Source organism: Ophidiomyces ophidiicola (genome assembly GCF_022830035.1).
Source record: "Ophidiomyces ophidiicola strain CBS 122913 chromosome Unknown scaffold_24, whole genome shotgun sequence".
NCBI lineage: Eukaryota > Fungi > Ascomycota > Eurotiomycetes > Onygenales > Onygenaceae > Ophidiomyces > Ophidiomyces ophidiicola.
Genome location: NW_026054664.1, coordinates 64,517 through 90,054, shown reverse-complemented (window position 1 = coordinate 90,054; position 25,538 = coordinate 64,517). Strand labels below are relative to the sequence as shown.

The 25,538-nt window shown below is 49.6% G+C and overlaps 7 protein-coding genes across 7 annotated transcripts; 6 read left to right on the top strand and 1 right to left on the bottom strand.

Moving 5' to 3' along the window:
* Positions 1 to 356: 356 nt before the first annotated feature.
* Positions 357 to 905, bottom strand: LOZ57_005134 (uncharacterized protein; the record flags this gene model as incomplete). Its single annotated transcript, XM_049254166.1, has 3 exons — positions 357 to 455; positions 509 to 576; positions 632 to 905. The coding sequence occupies 3 exons, from the start codon at positions 903 to 905 to the stop codon at positions 357 to 359; spliced, it is 441 nt and encodes a 146-aa protein (XP_049106819.1).
* Positions 906 to 6,469: 5,564 nt separating this feature from the next.
* Positions 6,470 to 7,942, top strand: VCX1 (Vacuolar membrane antiporter with Ca2+/H+ and K+/H+ exchange activity; the record flags this gene model as incomplete). The annotated part of the gene is made up of 3 exons (XM_049254165.1): positions 6,470 to 6,883; positions 6,949 to 7,784; positions 7,855 to 7,942. 3 exons carry the CDS (start codon positions 6,470 to 6,472, stop codon positions 7,940 to 7,942), a joined length of 1,338 nt encoding a protein of 445 aa, XP_049106818.1.
* A 702-nt stretch (positions 7,943 to 8,644) lies between these two features.
* On the top strand, positions 8,645 to 9,915 carry LOZ57_005132 (uncharacterized protein; the record flags this gene model as incomplete). Its single annotated transcript, XM_049254164.1, has 3 exons — positions 8,645 to 8,989; positions 9,067 to 9,426; positions 9,493 to 9,915. 3 exons carry the CDS (start codon positions 8,645 to 8,647, stop codon positions 9,913 to 9,915), a joined length of 1,128 nt encoding a protein of 375 aa, XP_049106817.1.
* A 672-nt stretch (positions 9,916 to 10,587) lies between these two features.
* LOZ57_005131 (uncharacterized protein) lies at positions 10,588 to 11,411 on the top strand (the record flags this gene model as incomplete). The annotated part of the gene is made up of 2 exons (XM_049254163.1): positions 10,588 to 10,855; positions 10,909 to 11,411. 2 exons carry the CDS (start codon positions 10,588 to 10,590, stop codon positions 11,409 to 11,411), a joined length of 771 nt encoding a protein of 256 aa, XP_049106816.1.
* A 2,609-nt stretch (positions 11,412 to 14,020) lies between these two features.
* PHO91 (low-affinity phosphate transporter) lies at positions 14,021 to 20,061 on the top strand (the record flags this gene model as incomplete). Its single annotated transcript, XM_049254162.1, has 10 exons — positions 14,021 to 14,113; positions 14,170 to 14,380; positions 14,444 to 14,718; positions 14,783 to 15,399; positions 15,459 to 15,931; positions 16,990 to 17,287; positions 17,376 to 18,591; positions 18,650 to 18,991; positions 19,077 to 19,854; positions 19,916 to 20,061. The coding sequence occupies 10 exons, from the start codon at positions 14,021 to 14,023 to the stop codon at positions 20,059 to 20,061; spliced, it is 4,449 nt and encodes a 1,482-aa protein (XP_049106815.1).
* Positions 20,062 to 20,845: 784 nt separating this feature from the next.
* Positions 20,846 to 22,381, top strand: RBT7 (Ribonuclease T2 precursor (RNase T2); the record flags this gene model as incomplete). Its single annotated transcript, XM_049254161.1, has 5 exons — positions 20,846 to 21,102; positions 21,209 to 21,503; positions 21,553 to 21,745; positions 21,801 to 22,150; positions 22,247 to 22,381. 5 exons carry the CDS (start codon positions 20,846 to 20,848, stop codon positions 22,379 to 22,381), a joined length of 1,230 nt encoding a protein of 409 aa, XP_049106814.1.
* A 775-nt stretch (positions 22,382 to 23,156) lies between these two features.
* RPS8A (ribosomal protein S8A) lies at positions 23,157 to 23,847 on the top strand (the record flags this gene model as incomplete). Its single annotated transcript, XM_049254160.1, has 2 exons — positions 23,157 to 23,230; positions 23,319 to 23,847. 2 exons carry the CDS (start codon positions 23,157 to 23,159, stop codon positions 23,845 to 23,847), a joined length of 603 nt encoding a protein of 200 aa, XP_049106813.1.
* Between the last annotated feature and the right edge of the window lie 1,691 nt (positions 23,848 to 25,538).

Sequence of the window (25,538 nt, the reverse complement as noted above, 5' to 3'; positions counted from 1 at the left end):
ATAGAATCTACAAGTTGTATCCTACGTTCAATGTTCATATTATCCTGTTATGAATGCGTAGCATTAGAGTGTGGTTTAGAGACCCACGTCTCGGTCTGCTGCAGGGCCGGTAAGACTTATGACGTGGATGTAAACGGCCTGAAGTAGGATACGGACTCTGAAAAAGTTGAGTTGCTTTCGAGCATTACTAGTGCTAGTTCTGTTCGCAGCATTGAAAGAATATCCGAGATTAAAAGAAGAGAAATTAAGAAGGAAGAATACAATCGCCAAAAACGAGCCAGGATGTACCGCTGATGGGGTAAGAGAGGGAAGTTGCAGTTCAATTCCCCTTCATATTGTTCCTGTATACAGCCCTATCACTCGGACGGTGACTCCGGGAGGCCTCGCCCCTTGTTCAGGTTGATGTTGATGGTAATCGGCATATTAAAGTCAATATCACCGATACACATTTGAAACTAAACGAATGTCAGAAATCCGAATTGTTTAACGCGTGGGCTGATCACCTTACCCCGAAGTTATTGTTACAACAGATGACCTTTTGTTGGCAATTGACCGTAGATTTGACGCAGTTATGTGCTAGAAGGGCAAGTTAGGGATGATAGTATAGAAATAAAGTGAAAAGGGAGCTTACATCCAGAATCGGTACTGCAGCAAAATGGAGTACCGCTGGAACACTGGTTGGTTTGAGTAGGGCAATTGCTTGGGGCATTAAGAGCAGGAACAAGGCTCGAGAGGATGTTCGCTGGATCTCGAGACATCAAATTGTTCCCAGGTTCGGACGCCGGGACAGGCCCTGGACCTGGATTTGGAACAGGCTGAGGTTCCGCATCTGCGACGGGCACAGCAAGCCCATAGGAGAAAAAGAACACGAACGAAAGGACAGTGGAGCTGGTGAAGAACTTCATTTTTGTTTTCCGGTGCTCTTGAAAACAGCTTCCAAAGGAACAAAAGAGGGAACAGCCAGCTCAACGAAATACTAGCGGGAAAGGCGCTCAAATAGTATCAACAAACGACAAAAGGAAACAAGGGAGGGGGTAAGCTGGGGGTCTTCATTGGGGCCACGGCCTCTGCTCCTCTTCATGAGAGCAACGCCCTTTTCCCAAAAGGCTCGAAAGGCTGAAATCCGGGTCGCTGGTTGAACCCAGCGTCATAAGTCTAGCCTGCATTTGCATAGGACGACCGTGCGGCTGGGAAGAACAGGCCGTTTCCAGCCGTTCACCGCCTGCGACCGCCCAAGCGACGGCAGCGCAGCCCGTCCCAACCCCCGTGGGGCGTTTCTCCCACTGCGATTGACTCTTCCGACGACATTGCCCTCTTTGAGCTTTAAGCTCTGCATTGACGCCAAGGCCAGGGCGAGGGCATCAAAAAGCATTTGGGTGTGGCCTGGGCCTTTGCTGCCGACTCGTGACTGGGTAGCCTTATGCTCTGGGGCTTGCATCAGCCCTCAAGCCAGGCACGGCACAGGTGATTCGACCAGCATGTCGCAACCGAGATGTTTCAGCACCTTGGCACTGCCCCTCGCCTAAATCTCCTTTTCTGAGCCGCCTTCACTGGAAGCCACATTTCACCCATATATGCGCATGGCTTGCGACAAGAGACTCCAAGCTAATCAGAGCTTGTTTCGCTTGGCTCCGTTTTGGTCTGGACCCGGCCTGCAGCAGGTGGCGTTCAGCGGTGTTCTTGCTGTTGCTATTGGCTGCGCTATACATAGAGCCGCTCCCAATATGCGTTGATGAGCAGCGTGGGGAGCTGGGGAAAGCTTGGTTACGTACCTTAACCCGCGAGCCGGGCGGATCTGATAGCAACGTGTTTGTATTATATTATTCTCTCAGCACATGGCTTTTGCATGAATTCCTGCCCGTAATAAATATGTATACCTTCTATTGAACGCCTTGTATCTTGCATGTTGACGCGGCCCAGGAGTCCAAGGTCCAGGTTTAGTTTAATAATAGTCAAACCTACTCCGCAGGTATCATCCGATTTCACACATTTTCTGAGAGTCCTGTAGCTAGGCCTATTCAGTAAGTTCAAGGATGCAGCAGTCCGTGATGCCAAACGCCCGATGTCAGTGTGAAAGGACAGGTACCCAGTTCTCACGCCTGGTGCAAACGCCTCATGCACGCTCAGCCATTTTGCAATGGTGTTTTCCAGCTGAGCATATTTGTTTCCCGTTCGGAAATCTTACTCGATACTATGGAAATTTTTGCACGCCTAGGCAATGAAACCATTCACTATCGGGAAAGGGCAATTCTTTAATTGCGAAGTTTATGCGAATATTGGAGCCACGCCATAGGGCTGGTCGATGACGCCCGAGTGAACCCAAACGTGCTCCAATGTAAAACCTTAAAGAAAAACAGACAAGGCTGATATACCTCATGACATGGGAAGTTATCTGCTCGAGGCTATGAGCTGTTAGTGACCTTTGATCTAGCCAGGGGTTTAGGTTCTGTTCCTGTTTTTGACAAACCTGTACACAGATATGTGATGAAGTCTTGTGGCAAACGAATGAAGGGCGTCAGGACGTCGCTGGCGTTGTTTCATTGAACCGATGAATTTTGTTTCCACTCATGATTTGTCACTTCGCATTTTCGGAAAGTTAGTCAAACGACAGCATGTCGAATACTCCGGGCTTTCAGCTGAAGCAAGCCTCTGAAGCCATGTCTCAATGCAGAGTATTGAGCAGTCCATTGAGGTTGAAAATGGCGTACAGACAATAATTGAACCATAACGCCTGCAGATTCGCTAAAGGTCCTTGACAATAGGAAGCATATGGCCGCCACAAGGCTGGGCTGCAATGGGCCAGCGAGATACGTGGACAGCTAGTTACCTTTTACGCATGGCAAACCATGCTCAAGGTTCACAGCTCAGCATCAGAGCCACTGGTACTCCGTAAAGCATTTTTCTCTGTGCCTCCAGCTTCATTCATGCGTGAATGAGACCCTCCCAGAAAAGACATAAATAGACCCATCTCACCCGCCCAAATCTGTTCTTTCTTTCTCCATCATCGATCAAGCAAGCAATTCAATCCACGGCAACAAATACCTTCTTCAACTTTTTAATCAGTCTTTTTTTGACTCCAAATTCCCAAATCAATCAACATGCAGTTCATCAAGGTCGCCACCCTCCTTGCCGTCACCGTTGTCGGTGTCTCTGCTCGCTACGAGCGCCCAGCTCCCCGCATCCAGCAGGTTACCTGCTCCTCTGGTGATGCTTACTGCTGTGCTCCCTCCGAGTCCAAGGGAACCACCTGCACCAAGCTCAGCGGTAGCTCCGTCAGCTGCAACAGCCTCATCGTCTGCTGCAACAACATGAACGGCGTAAGTATCTTGAATCCTGATCGGATAGATCCGGTAGAAGGTATTAACCCGGAATCAAAAGGTCCAATCTTGCTCTGCCACCATGTCCCAGCCCGTCCAGTACATCAACGTCTAAGCGATATTTGCGAGGGCATCTTCCCCACGAGCATAAAAATTTCTTTCGCCTCGATCACTTCAAATTTTTTAAGGGCGGAAAGGTTGGAGCATCTCTGGTTTCACTTCGCTCCACTCAAAGGCTTTGGGTGAAAAAAAAACGCAAAGAGTCGACATCTGGACACTAGATAGAGTGGATAATTGAAGGACCCGCTTTCCTAGTATCACTCCTTACTTTTTTATTTCTTTTGGAGGATTTTGAATTGTGATGGTCGATGGTGGAAGTTGTGGGGTGAGCGGGATTTTGGGATTGCGAAAATCGCTGGTATCTTGAAACATTTGGTTGTTATCTAATAGTCAAGCTTAGCAATTGAGATGTTTCGCCAGTCTTCTTGCTCTTCATCGATAACTCTCTCCTACTATCAACGCAGTTTCCCGTTGGCAGAGTAAAAAATGACTTTAACAATGTCTTGCACCGTAGGGTTTAGCTGGGGCTTAGCTTTGGTTCGTGCTAAATGGGGAACAGATACTTTGAAGATATTCAATGTGAATCAGGGCTAAAGTCTAATGGCCCCTTGAAGGAGTTCTTGCTTACCACGTTGGGAGTTAACTAGCTACCGAATCTAAAACTTTATTGGGGATTATCATTAATCCTGTTGTCTCTTACCTAAGCGTTTGCTCACTGGTGAACCTGGCCAGACCTTGCTGGGCCTTGCTGGAAAATTGTATGGAGTACTCCTTAAGGAGTACGGATTTTGAAACGTAGCCATCGGTTAGGCATATGAAGTTCATGTATCAATGCTCAGTAAAATCCTGCTATCGCCCCCATGAATCACCGGAACAGCCTAACGTTACTAATTCTCCAAAGGATCACACAAAGCCAATATTGAAAAGAATCAACTAGATTCTTGCTAGAAAGAAAAATATCTTTTGTTGGCTTCATGAGTACAGTGCCTGGCGACTGCGACTCCATATATCATCCTCGTAACACTTTCTGGTTGAAATATGCATTCCTTTCTTTTTCACGAGCTACTATCATTATTGCGGGTAACGATCTTCGCCTCAAGACTACGGAGTACAATAATAATGACGGAGCACGGTATTTCACGGCTGATCTCCTTAAGGTGAGTGAGAGAATAGTCCATACCACTTATGTGCATCACCTGGGCTCTCCTGGGTTAACGATGCGGATGTGGAAGGATAGACGTGGGCTCCTTGATTTCGGATCGATTGCGATCCACTTTGCTTCGTAGATGGAGAGGAGGAAGGCCTCCACAGAGCCTTGGAGTAATCGTCTTGAGCTAAAGATGGGCTACTCACTCAGCATAAGATCATATCTATCTGTACAGAGTAATGTATCAGTGATGCCGTAGTTAATTCCTCTAAAAACAGCAAAAGGTGCGTTGATCTGATTGATCCGAGACACTATTGGACAGCACAGCAACGGCTGAGCTTACGCGTTCACCAGCAGGGTACGCTCCACCTAAGCGCACTTCCAGAATGATTGAAAAACATCGACTGCTGGCACCCATTTTTTCCCACTTTGTAGGATGACAATTTCCTTGAGGTCTCTGGGCGGAATTTTCAAGCGTTGAAAATACCACATTTTCTGTTGAATGCACCCAAGTGCCCATCGGCCCACGAAACCCGGCTCGGACTCTAGGATGAATATTCACAGCTCCGGCCACCATCGGCGTTTGTTGAAGCAAGACATGCGGGACACGAGGAAGAAACAAACCAGGAAAGTACAGGCTGGGAAGACGCCCGAGCCCTTCCGTCGACTTCGCGGGATGTTGGTACGTGTGCCAGGTACGTCCGGAGCGCAGACTGTGTATCTCGACCCATGATCCGTACATGGATATTCTCCATGGCTATGCGCATAGAGCACTGGATGCTACTAACAATCTCCGCAGACAGAGCATCGTCGACTGTGATTACTGCAAGCGCCAAGTGGATGGCATCTCTATGTAACGGTGAATTCCAAGTGTGTGCGAGAGGTCGATTCGCCCAAGCAAATGAGCATCAGACTGCCTGCCAGACCGCCCCCTGGTAGCGGGGTAAGAGATCCAATGTCCATCGCGCTCCTGATCGCCGAGCTCCTGCTGGCAAGCTTGATTACAAGCGACGCATCCGGCCGCCCAGAACATTGAGGCTGTGCAAGCCACAGAAAGTGGTTGCCTCCCAGCCACGATCCCGAGGTATCCACCCAGCCAAATTCCGCCCTGGAGTGACTTCTTCCGGCCCCCGGCTGCCGCCACCTCCCTGCAGACTCGTGTGTTTGGGGCCAACAATAATATCCTGATTTTGCTTCCACGCGCCCGCATGGCTGCCCAGAGTGGGTGCACAATCTCCCATATCAATGACCGGCGACTCAGTGTCACAAGCACCGCCTCAATTTAACCCCCGTCACCGGCAGCAGCTCTGTGCTCAATCCCAAGCTTCAAGCCAAGCGAAGTCCGCCACGGTTGCTCGAAAGCCTGCGTGGTTTTTAGCTTCGCTGAAACTGCCCAGGCGATCGCCTCCGAAGTTCTGAGCTTAGTATCAGGGTTTGATTGAGCGGAGAAACAGCCTTGGTTCAGTTTTGCACCTGATTTGGTTCATCCACCCGCCAGGGAGACGTCGCACCCACACACAAGTCCTTTCGAGCCCTCCACGCTCCTCTCTTTCCAATTTTCGGTGTCGACCCGAAAAGCATGGGTACGTTGCGATCGAGTCTTCCATCTGTATCTGTCGTTGCATTGTAAACGGCTGTTGTCCCTGCCTGTTTGTTCCCCCTACCCTGAGCTACGTCATATTCAGGGCGCCTGGCAGCGTCCGGGAGTCGCGCTTGCTGACCACCCTTCCGTTCCCTTTGTTTTGCTTGTTTGTTTGCCCCAGACTGTTGTTGAACGCGAAGCGCATGATTTATCAGTCCATTATTTTCAGTGTCAGCATGCCCTAGAAAAAGACCTCTAGGCCCGAGATTCCAAGCTAACTTACCGCGACTAGCTGGGTCGAATTTTCAATCAGAATTCCGCCGACACGGTTCTTTTAATACCCTTCGTCGATCGAATTCTCCAATGCCACTTCAGAGTGACCATGGCGCGGCCGCCAGTAATGGCTCTGCTATGCCTAACGAGAACACCGGCCTCCTGAGCGGTTCCAACTCCGGTGCTCCTGCTGGTGTGATGAATAAACTGATGTGGTACCGGTCCGACAGGCGCGTCTGGGTTCGCCTTCCATCAGAGGCCTTCTATCTAAGTTATGCTACTCTTGTTAGCAACTATGTCAACATCCTGCTGGTTTTTGTGCCACTAGGCATTATTTCGGGAATGCTTGGATGGAACCCTACAACTACCTTCATCCTCAACTTTTTGGCTATTATGCCTTTAGCCTCGATTTTGAGCTTTGCAACCGAAGAGCTCTCTGCTACTCTTGGTGAAACTTTGGGTGGCTTACTGAATGCAACATTTGGCAACGCTGTAGAACTCATTGTACGTACAACCCTTGTTTCAAACCTCCCATGCCATGCGACGCATGTTACTCATAAAGGAAGTAGGTCAGCATCATTGCCCTTCAGAAAAACGAAATTCGGATTGTCCAAGCAAGTATGCTCGGTAGCATTCTGTCCAATATCCTGCTAGTCCTGGGTTGTTGTTTCTTCATTGGTGGCCTCAAACACCATGAACAGACATTCAACTGTACTGTCGCTTCAACAATGTCTTCCCTCATGGCAGTTGCATCCGCATCTTTAATTATCCCTGCAACGCTCTATGCCGCCTTATCAGGTTCAAAGTCAGACAAGTTAGGCAACATTTTGATTCTATCGCATGGCACCGCGATTATCTTGCTTATCGTCTACGTTATGTATCTGTATTTCCAGCTGAAATCGCACTCCGATCTTTTTGAGAGTCACTCTGGCGCTACTTTAGAAGCTCAGAATAATCAAGATGAGAGTGAGGAGGAAGAACAGATTCTCAACCCCTGGGCTGCTAGTATTGCCTTACTGGTGGTCACAATTGCTGTCGCTATTTGTGCAGAATACCTGGTTGGCACCATTGACAGTATCGTGGAATCTGCGCATATTAGCAGGACTTTTATCGGTCTGATTCTCATCCCAATTGTGGGGAACGCTGCAGAGCATGTCACCGCTATAGTGGTAGCTTACAAGAACAAGATGGACCTCGCCATTGGAGTTGCGATAGGAAGCAGTCTTCAAATTGCACTTTTCGTTACTCCTTTCTTGGTTATCCTCGGATGGATATTAGATCGTGATATGACGCTTCATTTTCAGATATTCGAAACGGTTGCTTTCTTTGTGTCAGGACTGGTCGTCACGCTTCTTATTCAGGATGGAAAATCCAATTACCTTGAAGGAGGATTGTGTCTTGGAATGTATGTCCCCTGAGTGTTACTCCACTTACCTCGTTCTATTTACAGCTTTTAACTAACCGCATTTTAATAGGTATGTAATAATTGCGTTGGCCTTTTTTGTGTATCCCGATGATGCCTCCGGCCTCCCATCTCCTGTAAACTCTCTCATCTCGTCTTAGGATCCAACAGGATCTGCCTACCCGATACTTTCTTTTTTCTAGCTTCATTTCTTTTTCAGAACACATCAGCTACTTAACTCCATGTCCCACAGATTCCCATGTTTTTAATTCACAGCAACCTGCTTTGGCGAATAGTTTACTATGTATCTCTTATTTCCGGGAAGGGGAGGATTTTTCTTCTTTTCTTGCTTGTTTTGTAGTGTAACTGCATACTTATGCAAGACTTAACCCTCTTTTATTCTATAATTCTTTCATACTAGTTGTTACTTTAAAGAACTCCGTACGAAACAGGTTGACTGAGATTTCATGATGACGACGGACTCTATTGGTCAGAAGGATTGTGCTGTCTTTCATTCTCATTGGTTAAATAATGTTCTTAATAACATGTCACGTGAAGAGAACTCTTGGTGTCGGAAAGCTTGACTTGTAATTTTGCGACGACAGACCTACCAACCTTGGGGCAGTGGTGTTTTGGATTGAATTCTAGGATTTCGTGGCAGAATTAGAGTGTTCTAGGGAACGAGGATATTCAGCATCCTCGGAGCCATCCCTCTATTTTTCGAGCTCTAGAACCGTCTGGCTCTCACGATTTTTCTCTAGAGCGTTCGCTTCAAAGGGCAGCTGATCTGCCCTTTTTTTTTTCAACTATCTCTTAAGCTCCAGCATCACTTACAAAATTTCATAATAAAAAGCGAAGCAGCCATGCCACCGCGCATAAATCTCCTCACGGCCATTCGGCGGACTCGCCCTCCCACAACAGTACATAGCGGCTCTCCACTTCGAGTTCGAGATAGCATTTCGGGCGGTCCCGACTCCACATTTAATACGATTGCCATAGTGCGGATATGGCCATGTCAAAGACGGCTGAACTCTACATCGTCGAAGGGGCCATTAACAGATGTGGTTGAAGATGAGGCGAAGGGGCCGAATCAGGACCAATTACCTCATGTAAGTGAAGAGGCGGCTCAAACTGCTAGGATACTTGAAGGAAAGAAATGTGGTGAAGTCGGGGGACCAGAGTTGGAACAGGGGACACCCGTTGAGGAAGTAAGTGATACCTAACCCTTTTTATATTCCTTGTTAAGGATGAGCTATTTTCTTACTGTTTTATTTTCGCCGGATAGATTTTCAAACGTGATAAAGAAGCTTTGAAGACAATGCCAAAAGTTCTTCGTGATCAAATTTCGTCTGCAAATAACGGTGGCGGATCATCACGGTCGTTTTCTACCCACGCCCGGCTCGGTCAGCAGGATCGCCAGATAGCTCCTGCAGGGCACGGCGATTCATCTGTTGTTTTCAATATGTTCAAGGCTGCTAATGAAGGCCAGGAAAGTGTCGTTCAAAAGGAGGATGGAGAGGAAGAGGAGGAGCTCATCAAGTTCAGATTGGGAAAAAGTTATAAACTGAGGTACCGATATGATGGTGTCATGAACCTATTTACAAAGTTAATTATGAAGCATGGGAAGCTGAGTCTTGCGCAAAAGGTATTATATCCTTCCTTGGTATCTTCTCAATTGCCTGCAGCATCTAACATGAATTCAAATAAATAGCACATGGGACTTGTTCTTGATCATCTGCGTACTGCACCTCCACCAGCGATTAATCCGACCCGCGGTCTTATCGAAAGCCCACCAAGCCCTCAACTGCCACTGTACCCCCTTGTCTACCTTCGCAAAACCGTTGACTCAGTTGCTCCATTATTCAAAGTTGTTCAGTTAAAGGGTATTATGGGTGGTGGAATGTCCCTGCCTATCCCTCGGGCACTCAATAAACGCCAACGGCGGCGCATTGCGATCAATTGGATCATTGAAGCATCAATGAAGAGAAAGGATTCTAAGTTCTCGACTAGGCTTTCCAACGAGCTTGTTGCCGTTGCGGAAGGTAGAAGTGCTGTGTGGGAGAAGAGAAATCAAATCCACAAGCAGGCGGTAGCGGCCAGGGCGAATATCCGATCGGGTGCGAGAAGGCGCTAGAAATCAAGTTGTGCTGTTGATTGGCGAGGAGGGAGGTGACTTGTACATTATTTTCAGCTCTCTGCGAATTACACAATATGCCCCGTGTTCTTTGGCAATCCATCGTTTGAAGTAGTATTTCTGTTACGTTCCGATGCACCACTGTGCGACTTGAAAATGCCGCCTCGAGACGATCTTTCAGCTCTCATGCATATTTGCTAAATACCTTTTGCTGGATAGTTAACTGAGTTCAGCTGGTATGTATGTTAACTAGTCTTACGATACAATACCTCATTGGCGCAATACGAGCCGCGGCTCCACACTCCGCCTCCTTCACCATACATAAAACGGACCATTTCTCCCCCAATCTGACCCGTCCTTTTCTTTTCTTCACCAACAGTTCAAAGGCGATTTGTCCTTCCCACGCCCAGCACGGGCTAATTTTCTTTCCCCCCAACTATTCAATCTGGTCAGCCGCCATGGGATCTTCTGCCGCTCCATGCCAACGGGAATCTATTTCCTACCAGCCGGCCAAACAGCTGGGCATCCGTAAGCCGCCATGGTAGCCGGCTGGTGCCCTACGAGGATTTGGATGAGGGGGGGTTATGTTCGCTTTTGAGAGAAGAAGAAGGGGGAGGGGGATTCTTGCAGGATGGACGACTTATATCGGACCACACATCGTGCATGGCAGAAATGGCTGTGGCCGATGGGGTGGGGATAATGCAGGGGTCGTCGGGGAGCTCGGTTACGTCGACACCGTCGTGGAGTGATTTGCTGCACTTTGACAACGTTGACGCTTTGGGGGGTGGTATTGTTTCCGGCTTGGTTGTCCCTACCTCGGACGTCAGTGTGATGGGCGCAAATCAAGGCCAGACGGATGATTTGGGTATCGCCGAGCTAATGGACGCTGGAGGATGTGCTTATCAGTTTGATCCGAAGTTTGCAATGGATTTTGAGAATGGTAAGGTCTTGTGTCTATATGAGGTGTGAGTTGACTTGCTAACTATATGTTAGATCTTCTACACCTTTCAACTACCACCCAAGCTGCCGTGCCAGCTGTTTCTAGTCATACCTACTCGCCTTCTTCTCTCAGTCTTCCGAGACATCTTCAAGAAGTTGGCAGTCAATATATATCTCCTCCACAGCTCGCAACTCAGCCCGTTACCTCCCATCCTGCTCTCGATACCAACACTCTGCACTCTGTATCTTCATCGTCTTCATCTTCTTCAGTCACACAGAGTCCACCAGGATCTTCCGCACACTCAGTCGCTCCACGTCGCAAAAGAGAACAAACCACTTCGTCCGATCCGTCTGACGCTGCCGCTGAGAAGCGTCGCCGTAACACGCTCGCCGCGAGGCGGTTCCGACAACGACAACAAGATCGAATTGCACAGTTGGAGCGGGCGTTAGAACAGGTTGCTCAAGAACGAGACGAATTGAAAATGCAGGTTGCAAAGTGGGAAGGCGAAGCGACGGCCCTCAGAGGCATACTTGGAAAGAGGTCAAGCCGCGAGTAGTTTCTTGATTGAGTGGGAATTCTGCGTTGTATTGAAAAATAATTTTTGTCAGCATCTATAGTATATCAATAACAGTATTTCGGCCTCCACATGTCTTGAATTCGGCGTGCCAGAGGGCTTCAGATGATGTCGGCTCCGGGTTTCGAAAGTTCGCAGATTGGTGCTCTTCCTGTATTTTTCCACCTTTGCGGCGAACTCGTTTCATGGTATCAAATATCGGCAATCTGGAGAATGTCTTCATATCCGCCTCGGGTGCTTTACGCCGCCAGCCTTCCTTGAGAGGAACAATAACAACTTGCCTTGTCTGGCGGCTACTAAACGCCTAACCTCGCATCCATCTCTGTGCCCCACCCATCCCTATCCCTAACATCTTCAAGTTGTCTACTTCTACACCATATTCATAAACTGCAGCTCGAAGCATCTATATATCTGTCTACTCTACACTTATGCACGTAGGTTGGACTGTTCAACCAATTTTACAGCAATTGATGATGCTGAATGAGAAACAATTAGCAATGCGGCTGAATAGATCATCAACCATGAGTAATTCCCAAGGCTGGAATGAATACTCCTGCTATGACCTTTGAGCATTGAAATGTTGCCCCCGGAATGTCGTGTGCCTTCGCCAAAGCGCCGCCAAAGCGGCAGTCGGCCCCGCAGACAACAGCATACCGTACGTAACTCGTAATGAAAGGAAATATTACGCAGTTTCCTTGGCGAGAGGGTGATGGCCAATCACAAACGGTGCCTGCCGGGCTTATGCACAATGAGTCATTCTTGCTCATACTTGGCAATCAGATAAGATAACCTATAAGGGCCTCTCGTCCGTGTTGTCGCAAGAAAAGCGTAGAAGTTCGCTGCGCTACGGAGTACAAATCAACGATATCTCATCTCAGTCGCTGTCTGAGGGGGTGTTAACGATCCTTTATTCCATGGCAGTATTCATTGGCCTGGGCAACGACTTGGCGACTTGCTCATGTCTGCATGTCGTATAGGTTCTTAGCCGCCAAATATCAAGCAATAATGAAAAGAACCGATAGATGCGCTTTCTTGCATATTTCCAGGCTTCTCATCGGACGTGAGCTCGCCCATATTTGAGAAAACGTGTGACGGCGGAGCAGGCGATTCCCCAATCCCAGTTTTCCTGGCTAATCACGACTTATGTTGAGGGAGGCAGGGATGGTTCGTTTGCTTGATCTTCCCCGGTATTTCGCTTAAGTCCTTCGATGTCCTGGGAGGCACCACTACTACTTGTTGGAAAATCAGCACTATTCTTTACGAGCATAATCCGGGATGCGGGTGAGGAGGCGGGATCTTCCCCGCTTTGTTCAACACCTAACGGATTTACCTGTCATTTGTTTTTTACTTGCAAGGGCCAGACTCACACAGCAATTCAGAAAGCATAGGAGAGGCGCCGTCTTTGTTGATTTTTTTTTTGTTAGCAGCCTAACTACGGAGTAGTGCCCACAGCTCGCATATGCTGAGACGCTTGGTCTCCCAGCCGATCGAACTGGCGTTGGAGATCAGATGGGGGCTCTCGGAAGAATTGAGAGCCGTCGAGCATACAACCAGGCCCTTTACTCGGCCAAAAACGGGTCTCGGTGAGGAGGACGACGTGGCGTTAGCTTGTCTGAACCTGCATTTGTTATTGTTCGCTGCTTTATTTTTCCTTTTTGATCTGCAGCCACGAACGGCGAGCCATGAGGATGCTCGTAATTCTCCGTGGTCGGTGTGGTCCGCTCTCGCTGCGTGGTGCGCTATGAGCACGCCAGGCTGATACGAGAAAGACATAACCAGACCAGATTCTCCCGACATTATTATTTATTATTTATTCCAAAGCTGGCTGGAAACCGAGTTCTGGAATGAAATCCGCAGCCGGGGGGCGCAGGGGTTCCCCAACCTTCAAGACCGCCACTCTTGCACATGATCCCCGTGAAGAACCTTCTTTTGCCGTTCTTCTTGTTGGAATGTCAGGCATGGTCAGAAACCCAGCTGGCTCTTGATCCGCCATGTGTCCTTTTTTTGGAGACACGCGAAGTTTGTGTCGCAAACGCTATGCCACGAATTGCAGGTCTAGTGTCTCAGTTGGTTTACCAAAACCGGCGCAGGGCGCGTGTCTGTCTGCGCCGCGGGACCGGAATGCTAGTTATCTAGTAAACTAGTGACTGACAGATCGACATGCCAAATTTTGCGATCGCAGAGGGGGGCGCTTGAGATCGATCTGATTCGGCTACGCGGTGTGCGAATTCCCGGAAGGAAACGGTTGTGCGAGGCCATCACACAGGGCCGGGAGGGCCCCCGTGCCTGAAGGGATCCAGGAACATTACTCCTCCAAACATAGCCGGCGGTTCTCGCAAGGATCGTCGCGGTGCGACCTTGGTGGATACGACCTAAATAATAAACAAACCCGTAAGCATAGTGCAGGATGCGCCGTGCAGCTGGGCTCGAGATCCCCGCGCAGATAATGGGTAATGTTATAGGGTTACTTTGGACGGCGGAATCATGGGCAGCTTGCCGGCGGTGATATTTAAAGAACCGGGAGCCCTGTTTCCTGAGCGTCAGCGGGGTGCTGTGAAAGTCTCCTGCCAGGGCCCTTTTTGCTGTTCACGATGGTGTTCAAAGTTGGCGCCTGTCTCCTTTTTCTGGCGACGGCCATCCAGGCCCGTCTGCCCGCCGTCCCTCTCGGTGAATTCGGACTTCAGGTAAGTGGCCTGTCTGGCATTCTCGTTGACCAGACACTGATTATATCCTCTATCAGTCCGAGATACCGTCCGATGTTGAGAAGGATGATTTGTCGAAGTTATACCCGGAGCATACGATTTCGGTTCCTATCGACCACTTCCAGAAGGATAAGCGCTATGAGCCGCATTCCAATGACACGTTCAAGCTCCGCTACTGGTTTGATGCCAGCAACTACAAGGACGGCGGCCCAGTGATTGTTTTGCACGGTGGAGAAACAGATGGCAAAGGTTAGAAGAAACAAGGCAACTAGGAAGCTAAAGTGAACCCATTACTGAAGATATACCCCATAGGCCGACTGCCCTTCCTTCAAAAGGGAATGTTAGCTCAGCTTGCTCGTGCCACCAACGGCGTTGGTGTTGTATTGGAGCACCGCTACTACGGAACCAGCATCCCAACCCCAGACTTTTCCACCAAGAACTTGCGATTCCTGTCTACGGAGCAAGCAATGGCTGATTCTGCGTTTTTCTCTAAGAATGTTGTTTTCAAGGGACTTGAGAAGAAGGATTTGAGGGCACCGAAGACTCCACACATTCTTTACGGAGGGTCATATGCTGGTGCGCAGGTGGTAAGTCGGCCGTGTTAAGCTTGTATGGCGCACAGATGTGGGCTGCTAAACTTACATTTTTTAGGCTTTCCTCCGCGTTGAATACCCCGACGTCTTCTGGGGAGCTATTTCGTCGTCAGGTGTGCCTAAGGCGATCTACCACTACTGGGAATACTACGAAGCCACGCGCAAGCATGCTCCTCAACACTGCGTTAAGCAAACGCAGATCTTTGTTGACCTGGTTGACAACATTATCCTGCGTGGAAAGGACCCCAAAATGAACGACAAGGTAAAGGAGTTCTTCAGTCTCAGCGACTTGGCCCACATGGACGATGTCGTCAACGTTTTGGCCAACGGTATTTCGGGCTGGCAAGGCACCAACTGGGATCCCGCCGTCAACCGGCCCGGATTTAGCCAGTACTGCGACAAGATCACGTCTGATAAACTGTTGTACCCGGTTTCCGACGCCCAGAAGGAGCTCGCAACTACTCTTATCAAGGCCGGCAAATATGGCCACGAGGGACGAAAACTCCTCACCAGATTCCTTAACTACGCTGGTTGGGCCAACGCTACTTATGTTGCTCCTTGCCTCCGCCGAGGAAGCACGCTGGAGAAGTGCTATGGCACCCATGACCCAGCTTTCTATAAGCAGGATGACCTAGAACAGGACTGGCGACTGTGGCCCTACCAGTTCTGCACGGAGTAAGCAATGGTTCCTCCTCTACGGAAAGGGATTCAGGGTATACTAATGATTGTTTTAGATGGGGTTTCCTCCAGACCGGCAGCGGTGTCCCCAAGCACATCCAGCCCCTTATTTCTCGGGTGATTGATCTAGAATACACCAGTCTTATCTGCCGCGAAGCCTTTGGCATCCACAAGGAGGCCGAAACCGATCGCGTCAACAAATGGGGCGGGTACGACATTGAATATCTCCGTCTTGCATTTGTCGATGGAGAAGCCGACCCGTGGGTGGAAGCCTCGCCGCATGCGACAGCTGCCAAACCACGAAAGCATACTCTCGACAAGCCATTTATCCTGATCAAAGACGCCGTGCACCACTGTACGTATCACCCTATCTGGAAGCTGGTCTGCTTTTCGGGAGAAGTAGTGGCTAACGAGCAAGCAGGGGACGAGAATGGCGTATTCCCCAACGAGACGACGCCCACCTTCCCACCGCCACGCATCCAGAAGGTGCAGGCGCAGGAGATCGAGTTTGTGAAGAAGTGGTTGAAAGGTGAGTCTTAGAATCGCCGGGCCTTCTTGCGTTGAAGGGAACGCTAACCGGGAGGATCGATGCACGCCTAGACTGGGAGCGCGAGCATCACTAGACACGGTCACGCAGCACACACATCGGTGAAGAAACCAGGATCTGGTCACGCAGCCTAGGCTGGGCGAGAACACTCCCGGCCCCACGGGGGGCAGGAGTGCAGCTGATGCGTAGACAAGACCTGTATGCATGTATGTACATACATAGGTTGCTATAGAGAGAAATGAATGTAAGAAGTATCCTGTATGGCAGTGTAGCCATCTCTGCGCGTCACCCAGGCTGCGCGTTAGTTAGGCGATTGCCCAAGAGCCCAAGCCGGCCCCAGTACGGCGGTTGAGCCAGCCAGACCCTGCAGCAGTGAGTTATGTAGATGACCGGGGGGAGCGGCCGGGCCAGGCTGCCCCGGGTTGCAGTTCGAGAGCAAGACCAACGCGCGAGACGTCCACGACGACGACGTCCCGCACGCCCGACTGCGGGCTGACCATCTTGCGGTTTCCAATCAGTGAAGCCCATCGCCGCACGTCGCCAATCCGCCGCACCCGCTCGCCTCGCACGTTCACCTTCGAGAGCCCGTCTGGGCACGCCTTAGTTTAACTAACTACCTAGTGCGTTGAGTCTCGGCTGACCAGCTCCGCGCCCCCAGAGCGCCCTGCCTAACCTGTCTGCCTGCCAGCCTGCCCGGCCTACGTCTGGCGCGCCGCCCGTCAGAAAACAGCCAAGCGCTTCACGCCAGCGTTTCTGGCCCGGTTCGCGCCTGCCTGCGACGAGAGAACGTCCCGCGGGGTTCTCGTGGATTATTATTCCTATATACTCGGTGGAGCCGCGCCCACCCAAATCCTGCCGTGCGCCTGCAACCCTGGCTCCTCCTCCACTCCCGCGTAGCAGCATCGAGCTCGTCGAAGTATCCCACCACGCCACTACTGCTGGTGCTGGTGCTGTTGCTGCTCGTCCTCGGACCTCCTCCTCCTCCTCCTCCTCCTCCTCCTCCTCCTCCGCCGGCCACTCCGCTGAGCGTGCGGGGACAGTCTCCAGCTGGGCCCGGCTCGCGCAGCCGAACACACAGCGTGACGACGCGAGTGCCGCTGGTGGGTGCACGGAGAAGGACCGTGAGATCCATGCCGCTGGAGGTGGAGGCCGCGCCGAGCATAGCCTTTCGCCCCGTCTGCCGCGTCGCTGCTGGCCTTTTCTTGGACGCCCGTCGTCGTCGCCGCTGCTCCGGTTAGCGACTGAAGAGGAAACCATGAAGTTCTCGCACAGCATCCAGTTCAACGCGGTGCCTGAGTGGAGCGACAATTATATCGCCTACAGCAATTTGAAAAAACTGTGAGTTTTCGTAGCGGACGGACGGCCTGCCGCTCGTCGCGTTTCAGTGCTGTTGTGCTAACATGTTGGGCCTTTTTTTCGCTGGTAGAATATATTCCCTTGAAAAGCAGATCAACAACCCAGAGGCCCACGATGACGAAGTCGAGGACGCTCCCTTACTCGACCGGGTGCTGGATACCGATTCGATATTTGCGCGCATGCTAGATGGCGAGCTGGAGAAAATATGCTCGTTTTACCACGCCAAAGAGATCGACCTGTACAAGGAGGTGGACGACGTTGTCAACCAGGCCGAGTCATATGTGTCTGAGAGCACTGGTTTTAACATGGATCCCCTGGGAGACCCCATGGCCAAATCAAGAACGCTCAGCTTCGGAAACGGCGTCCGCCGAGCCAGCTCCTTTGGCATTGGCCCATCTGCTGGAAGCAGGGCAAATACTTCCCCCCCTGCAGACGAGGATAGCAATGCGGATGCCGACAGTGATGACGATGTAGATATCTCTGAGCTGCCTACGCGCGACATCCGGAGACGCTCGATGCTATTGCGGGACCACGAGGCTCTCGATGGACGAGCCGTAAGCGATATGAGTGATTCAAGGTATTTTGGGATGGGCTCGGAGCACGTCTGTGATGGGGACCCCCATTTATTAGCTCTGTATAATGCTGGTGTCAGTTTGAAAAAACATATTATTGGTGTCTACGTCTCCCTCTGCGGGCTAAAGTCGTTTATTCAACTCAACCGCACCGGCTTTTCAAAGGCCCTAAAAAAATATGATAAAACCTTGGATCGAAGCCTAAGGCGGGGATACATGAATACTACCGTCTCTACTGCCTATCCGTTCACGAACCCAACAATATCGCTGCTTGACGAGAAAATCGCCAGGATCGAGCGCCTGTACGCCGATACAGTCACCAAGGGAGACCTCCCGCTCTCAAAACGCGAACTGCGATTACATCTCCGAGAACACGTTGTATGGGAGAGAAATACGGTTTGGCGAGAGATGATTGGCATCGAAAGGAAAGCCCAGGCTGCAAATATGGGTATCCGCAGCACGCTGCTGGGCGGAGCCCAAGATGCTGAGGCTGCGCGGCGGCAAGGCGACGAGCAAGAGCCTGCGACGAAGGAGATCAGGACGCCTGTTGGGAGATGTCCTGTCCCGCGTTGGATGCTGACGTCAAATTTTACTACGTTGATTATAATACTGGTGGTGTTTGGGGCAATGCTGTCGGTGCCTATTATGAAGAAACCTGAACAGCAGAATTGTCTGGCGATGCTGGTGTTTGTCAGTCTGCTCTGGGCTACTGAAGTATGTGCAACGCAGCACCCTTCTTCTCACCCGGTATTTTTGACTAACTCAGGTATAGGTGATTCCTCTCTTCGTCACATCCATTCTAGTCCCTTTTCTCGTTGTTGTTCTTCGGGTGCTCAAATCTGATGATGGCGAGCTCCGGTTGCAAGCTAAAGATGCCGCGACGTACGTCTTTGCGTCGATGTGGACGTCAGTTATTATGTTGCTTCTGGGCGGTTTCACCATTGCTGCCGCACTCTCCAAGCATGACATTGCTCGTCGTATGGCAACTTTTGTGCTAAGTAAAGCCGGGACAAAACCGCGAACGGTGTTGGTAACGAACATGTTCGTCAGCATGGTTTTGAGCATGTGGATTAGTAACGTTGCGGCGCCGGTTCTGTGCTTTTCGATAATACAGGTATGTTGTGCTGGTGATATTGCCCGTGTTCTCCCGGTATCTTTCCATGCAAATATGCCTGCATAAGTAACTGACACGCATATAGCCTATGCTTCGAAATTTACCACCAGACTCGCGCTTTTCCAAGGCGTTGGTGCTAGGTATTGCCCTAGCTTCGAATGTCGGCGGTGCGGCTTCTCCCATTGCTTCTCCTCAGAATATCATTGCGCTACAGAACATGTCTCCTCCCATCAGCTGGGGTACATGGTTTTTCATTGCAATACCCGTTTGCGTCATCTGTATTATTCTTATCTGGATTCTCCTCGTTATTACATTCCGTCCCGGTAGAGGCACCGTTATTGTTCCTATTCGACAGGTCAAGGATAAATTCTCCGGGGTCCAGTGGTTTGTCACAATTGTGACACTTGCTACCATCATACTATGGTGTTTCAGCCATGAAATGGAGGGTACATTCGGAGACATGGGCGTCATCGCTATCATCCCGTTAGTTCTCTTTTTCGGCACTGGAGTATTGAACAAGGAAGACTTCAACAACTTTCTATGGACCATCATAATTCTTGCATCCGGTGGTCTGTGTCTTGGAAAAGCCGTTACTTCCTCTGGCTTATTACATACAATTGCTCGGAGTATCACAGAGAATGTTGGAAGTTTCAGTTTGTATGGCGTGATGTTTGTTTTCGCGTCCTTGATTCTAGTCATCGCCACCTTTATCTCGCATACGGTTGCGGCGCTGATTCTGCTGCCCCTTGTGCGAGAAGTTGGTGTCGCCATGGACCATCCTCATCCTAATTTGTTGGTCATGGGGTCCGCATTGATGTGCTCCGTTGCTATGGGCTTACCTACAAGTGGCTTCCCAAATATGAGTGAGTCTTCCTTTTTTTTTACTTCGTATTGACGAAATTGTACTCACAATACTCTTTGTAGCCGCTATTATGATGGAAGTTCCGGAGACCGGGCAACGGTATCTCCGTGTAAAACACTTTATTTCTCGTGGCATACCGGCCAGTTTGATATCCTTTGCAGTTGTCGTTACAGTTGGATATGGATTAATGATTGTTGCGGGATTGTAAATACTAGGTTCCTCGCTGGATCCCTCTCCCTGCTTTTTGCCCCTGCTTTCCAGAATCATTTGCATGCTTGGACTTTAAAATACGGGCCATTGCGTTGATTTTTCACTTTTCCTTGTCTGTCTGCGGCTATACATAAATGGCATGGCGTTTCCTGGGATATAACACTGTCTGTATGAAAGAATGGACTCGCGTGAGGTAGATGGTGACAAATCTTGCTAGTTGCTTGGAAATGCGAATACTCATTAGATAGAATGATCTCGCAGCCTGCACAGCGGTCAGAATGCTATCGTTAGTTACTAGTGCACATTCAAATATATTCAGCCGTACGGAGTACTCCGTGTGTGGTGAAGCACTCCAGGGCTGAGAGCGCTGCAGCCCCTGCGGTAAGGCTGCACAAGGCTAGTCGTGCACATAGCTCCCGCCCCCTCGCCAGGGATTGGCTGTGGTTGGCTGCGGCGTGCCTGGCGGGTGGCAAAACAAGCTCGGCCAGCAGCGACGACAAGCACTGCCAATGGACATCACCCGTGCTCTCCCCCTGGCCAACCTAAGCTTCGCCGCCTTCCATGCCTTCGCTCGTGATGGGCCTGCCGAACCTGGGGTGTGCAGATCACCGGCAGATGACCTCCCCCGTTGCCTCCGCAGCATCAACTAACTACATAGTTAACTAGTTTAAAAGGCTCGCGCGCGCCCCAGGGAACGGACGCCTGCCAGTCTTTCGTTTCAAAACGCTCTCCCGTTCGTCCTAACCCTTCTGCGCAACCCTCTACATATCCTCATTCTCGCCATGAAGACGACTGCGGCCGTCTTGCTGACCGCAGCGTGGTTCCACACCACTGCCGCGTTCGCCTCCAGTCAGCTGGTGCTGGAGGATACTAGCTCCAAGCAGTGTCCGATAGATAGTGAGCTCAGTTGCCACAATAAGGGGCCTGTGCAGGACCGCTGCTGCTTCAATCAGCCCGGCGGTCTTCTCCTCTTGACGCAGTTCTGGGATGCGAATCCGGCTACGGGGCCGGGTGATTCGTGGACTCTTCATGGGCTGTGGTGGGTTTACTCCATTCATATCATTGTTCTCTTCAAAGGTTCCAGTTTGTGGCAGATTGTGGGTATGGGCATGACTGAGAGATTGCTTTCTATTTTTCCCAACTAGGCCCGATAACTGTGACGGTTCCTACGAGCAGTATTGTGACAGCAAGCGGTACTACAAGGACATACCAGGCATTTTACAGTCGTTTGGGAAGTCAGATTTACTCCAGTATATGAGAACATATTGGAAAGACTGGCAGGGAAACGACCCCAATCTCTGGGAGCATGAATGGAACAAACACGGCACTTGTGTGAGCACGCTGGAGACGGCTTGTTATCCAGGTTACAAGCAATATGCAGAAATGGTCGATTACTTAGAAACAGCAACTCAACTGTTCAAGAAACTGGATACTTATAAGGTTAGTACCTCAAGCATTTGTGTCAACTATAGCTAATGTACTCCACTAGACGCTAGCCGCGGCCGGTATTACACCGCATGCGTCGAAAACCTACGAGCTCAAGCAGCTTCAGGCTGCGATATCAAAGGCCCATGGTATGGAGGTTACTCTGAACTGCAAGAATTCGGAGTTGAAAGAAGTCTGGTACTTTTTCAATGTTAAGGGCAGTGTGCAGACTGGCAAATATGTGCCAACGCTTCCTGGTGTGTATCTCTTACGCTGAGACAACTTAAAGCATGGTCGTCTAATCTTCATAAGCCGGTTCCCCGTCAAACTGCCCAGCCACGGGCATCAAGTATACCCCTAAAAACGGCAAAGCACGCCCAAACCCAACAAACAACCCAGGGCCTACCCCGACAAAAAGCTCTCCTGCACCCACAGGGACTAATGGTGCATTCTCTGGCAAAGGACATCTCGAAGTAACCACTGGAGGCAAAAAGACTGGCTGTTTGATCAGCTACGGGACCTGGTACAGCACGGGCACTTGTGCAATGTTCCATGCCACTCCTTCTGGCAATGGGTTCACCTTGAGCACCACCAAAGGCGACTGCGGTATCGCTGACTCTGTGTTCGCGTGTGATACGAATACCAAGTCTAGCGTGTTTACAGTAAGCTTTCTCCCATTATTTATTTTTTTCATTTAGTTTGATAAATGCAAAATTGCCCCGATGGAGTTGACGGCTAATTTATGATCTTCGAAACAGGCTGTTGATGGAAATCTTGCTGTTGACGGCAAGATGACCTTTTTCGCGGACAAAATCCCAACAGGAACAACCCAGGTTCCTATTTATACGGAAAACCACTCGAATGAATTGACCATTAGCTGGAAGCAATTTTGATGTGAAAGTTGTGACGCGTTAATAATTTATCATGTTATCAGAATGACCCCCTATGTATATCTAAATGCTTCTCAAGGTGCATCGTAGAACTGTTAGAATGTAGAAAGCAAGACTTCCATGGTAGAAATATGATGATGAACATTTAGCATATGAGTCTGTTTTTGCCGGAAAATTTCGTAAAGTTGTTGTACAGAGTTAGCATGAGACCAAAAAACTTGACGACCAAGACGTATCTTGAAAATGAACAAATTACGGAGTATGTTGCGATGAATCAATGAAGAGCCTTGTTGGGGATGAAGCCAAAGTCGTTTGGGTCGGGGTAGCCGCGCTAGGACCTATTTAGACTAGCGTGTTTTTAGGGTAGGGCAATTTCGAACAAGCGAGCCACTGTGCGAAATTCTCGCTTTGCCGTCGACGACAAGCTGCACTCAACCCGACAACCCATCGACACCACCCACCGCGTTGCTTTGGCGAGGACTGCAGAGATCCGAGGTGAGGAATATTCCCCGTCCCAGCTGCTGCTGCCGCATTTCGCCCGTTTTTTCTTTTCTGGTGGAGGACCAATTTAAGTCAGGAGGGGATGTGACTTTCGCTGTGTGCAAGCCGGTGGATATTCGATTTTGTGAAGAAGATGTGCTGGAGTGCAATTCGGGCGATGGCGCACGCTGTTGCTACTGGAAAAGATTGGCGCCTTTTTTTTTTCTTGACCGTTGCGGGATGCGCTGACGTTGTTTTGTTCGATGCTGCAGAGTAGTCCAGTCCAGAAACCGCAATCATGGGTATCTCCAGAGATTCACGCCACAAGCGTTCGGCCACCGGTGCAAAGCGCGCTCACTACCGAAAGAAGAGGTAAACGATTTACTTTCCCGCCGAATCTACGCATTCCGCTTTGAAAACACTACAATATCATTCTTACACTTTTTTTTCTTCAACACAGAGCTTTCGAGAAGGGTCGCCAGCCAGCCAACACCCGTATTGGCCCCAAGAGAATCCATCTCGTCCGCACCCGTGGTGGCAACCAGAAGTTCCGCGGTCTCCGTCTCGAATCCGGCAACTTTTCGTGGGGTTCTGAGGGCGTGGCCCGCAAAGTCCGTGTCATCGTTGTCGCCTACCACCCTTCCAACAACGAACTCGTCCGCACCAACACCCTCACCAAGTCCGCTGTCGTTCAGGTTGACGCCACCCCCTTCAGGCAATGGTACGAGGCACACTACGGCCAACCCCTCGGCCGAAGACGCCAGGCCAAGGCCGCCGAGGAGGAAGTGAAGAAGTCCAAGAGCGTTGAGAAGAAGCAGGCCGCCCGATTCGCCGCCCAAGGCAAGGTCGAGCAGGCTCTTGAGAAGCAGTTTGAGGCTGGTCGTTTGTACGCCGTTATCTCCTCGAGACCCGGACAAAGTGGCCGAGTAGACGGATACATTCTTGAGGGCGAGGAGTTGGCTTTCTACCAGCGTGCTATCAGAAAGTAAAGGGCTTTTTGATGAGAAGGATGAATGGGGGTTTTTCGGTCGGAGTTCCTGCATTTACTTGCAAAAATTATGTTGAATGAGCAGTACCAAATGCATGGTTTGTAGAACTCTGGGCTACTTTGAATTATCGATCGGAATGAAATTTTCCTTGTTCTTTCAATGACGAGGGCCCCTTTACGCTGTGTAGAGTAGACGGCCAATCTGGCTGTTCTGCTGAGACAATTGCATGTTTGTTTGCATCTCAGCCAACGCTGCAGCTCCTAGGCAGCACAGTTCTCCTTGTAGTCAAGCGTCTTTGGACATCCTCAGCTGCTGGCGAGGTCTCAGCCACCATGCTCCAGAGGCTCGCTCCATCACGAGCGGTTCTACATAGATTTTGCCCAGTATACAGCTGGAAGCTAGCACAGTTCCGCAACCCGTCTTCAGAGTCGAGCGTTTCCAGCCTCCCAAGCGTGACCCAGAACAGCCTTCAGACTCTCCGCTCCAGCAGCACAGCTATGGCGGGAGCAACGGCCCAGCAGTTGGTGAAAACCCGGCTCTGTATCATCTCAGATACAGTTGGTTGCAAAAGTATTGCGAAATGTGCCAAATTCGCGTTTTTTAGCGTGCCCTAGGAACTCCACACAAAACGTAGATATGTAGAAACCCGATTTTGCTCGAATTCGGCTTGTACGATCAACTGCGATCTATTTCTCATATATTTTGTTAGTAAAACTGTTTCAATGGCACCTAGATTATCAGACTCAACCTTACGGCTTATTCTTGAGCTCCTACGCGTTAAAACTAACATCCGAGAGATCTCTAGAGTAGCCAGATGCCACATCACAACAGTATATCACATAGCACAGCATATTTGTCATTTCCAGGTGCCATACAGACCAAAATCTGTAATTGGAAGACCTAGAAAGCTCACTAAGAATATAATTGATGGTTTGGAGGATTTCTTTGCTGAATATTCCACTTCCTATTTGAACAAGGCAGCAGCTTTTGTTAGTGAAGAATATGATGTCAAAGTTAGCACTTCCACAATCAGCAGAGCTCTGGAATCTCATCAAATAACACATAAAAGAGTGAATTTCCTATAGTAGTAGAATTGTAGAAGATTACTGATCTGTTATTGCATTTATAGATCCACCCTATTGCAAGCCAATGAAATGAGACTCTTCAGTTGAACTGAATGGTTACTATTGCTCAATATGCATCTGAATTCTTTATTTTTATTGATGAAAGTGCTGCCAATGAACATACAGTTGATAGACATTATGAATGATCTTCTAGAGAGTTTTCTTGCTGTGTTCAAAGACTCTGTACTCAATCCAGGTGTTGGAGCATTCTGCCAGCATTGAATATAGAAGATTACAGGGTGTACAATATCTTCCATGACTTCTACACAACAGAGAGGTTCAATGAATTTGTTCAGCACAGAGTTCTATCTCAGTGTCAGCATGATTTCTTGGTTCTAGTAATGGATAACTGTGCAATCCACTGTTCAAATGAGCTCCATATAATGTGCAGTGAAGCAGAGGTAAAGCTGTTATTCCTATCTCCATATTCACCAGATTACAATCCAATTGAACAGTCATTTCACTCATTAAAAGCATGGTTATGGAGAAATAAGAATATGGCAGTTACAGGCACATTTGATGAAGATTTTGAAGCCTTCCTACACCATGCTGTACAGAGTTTCATGG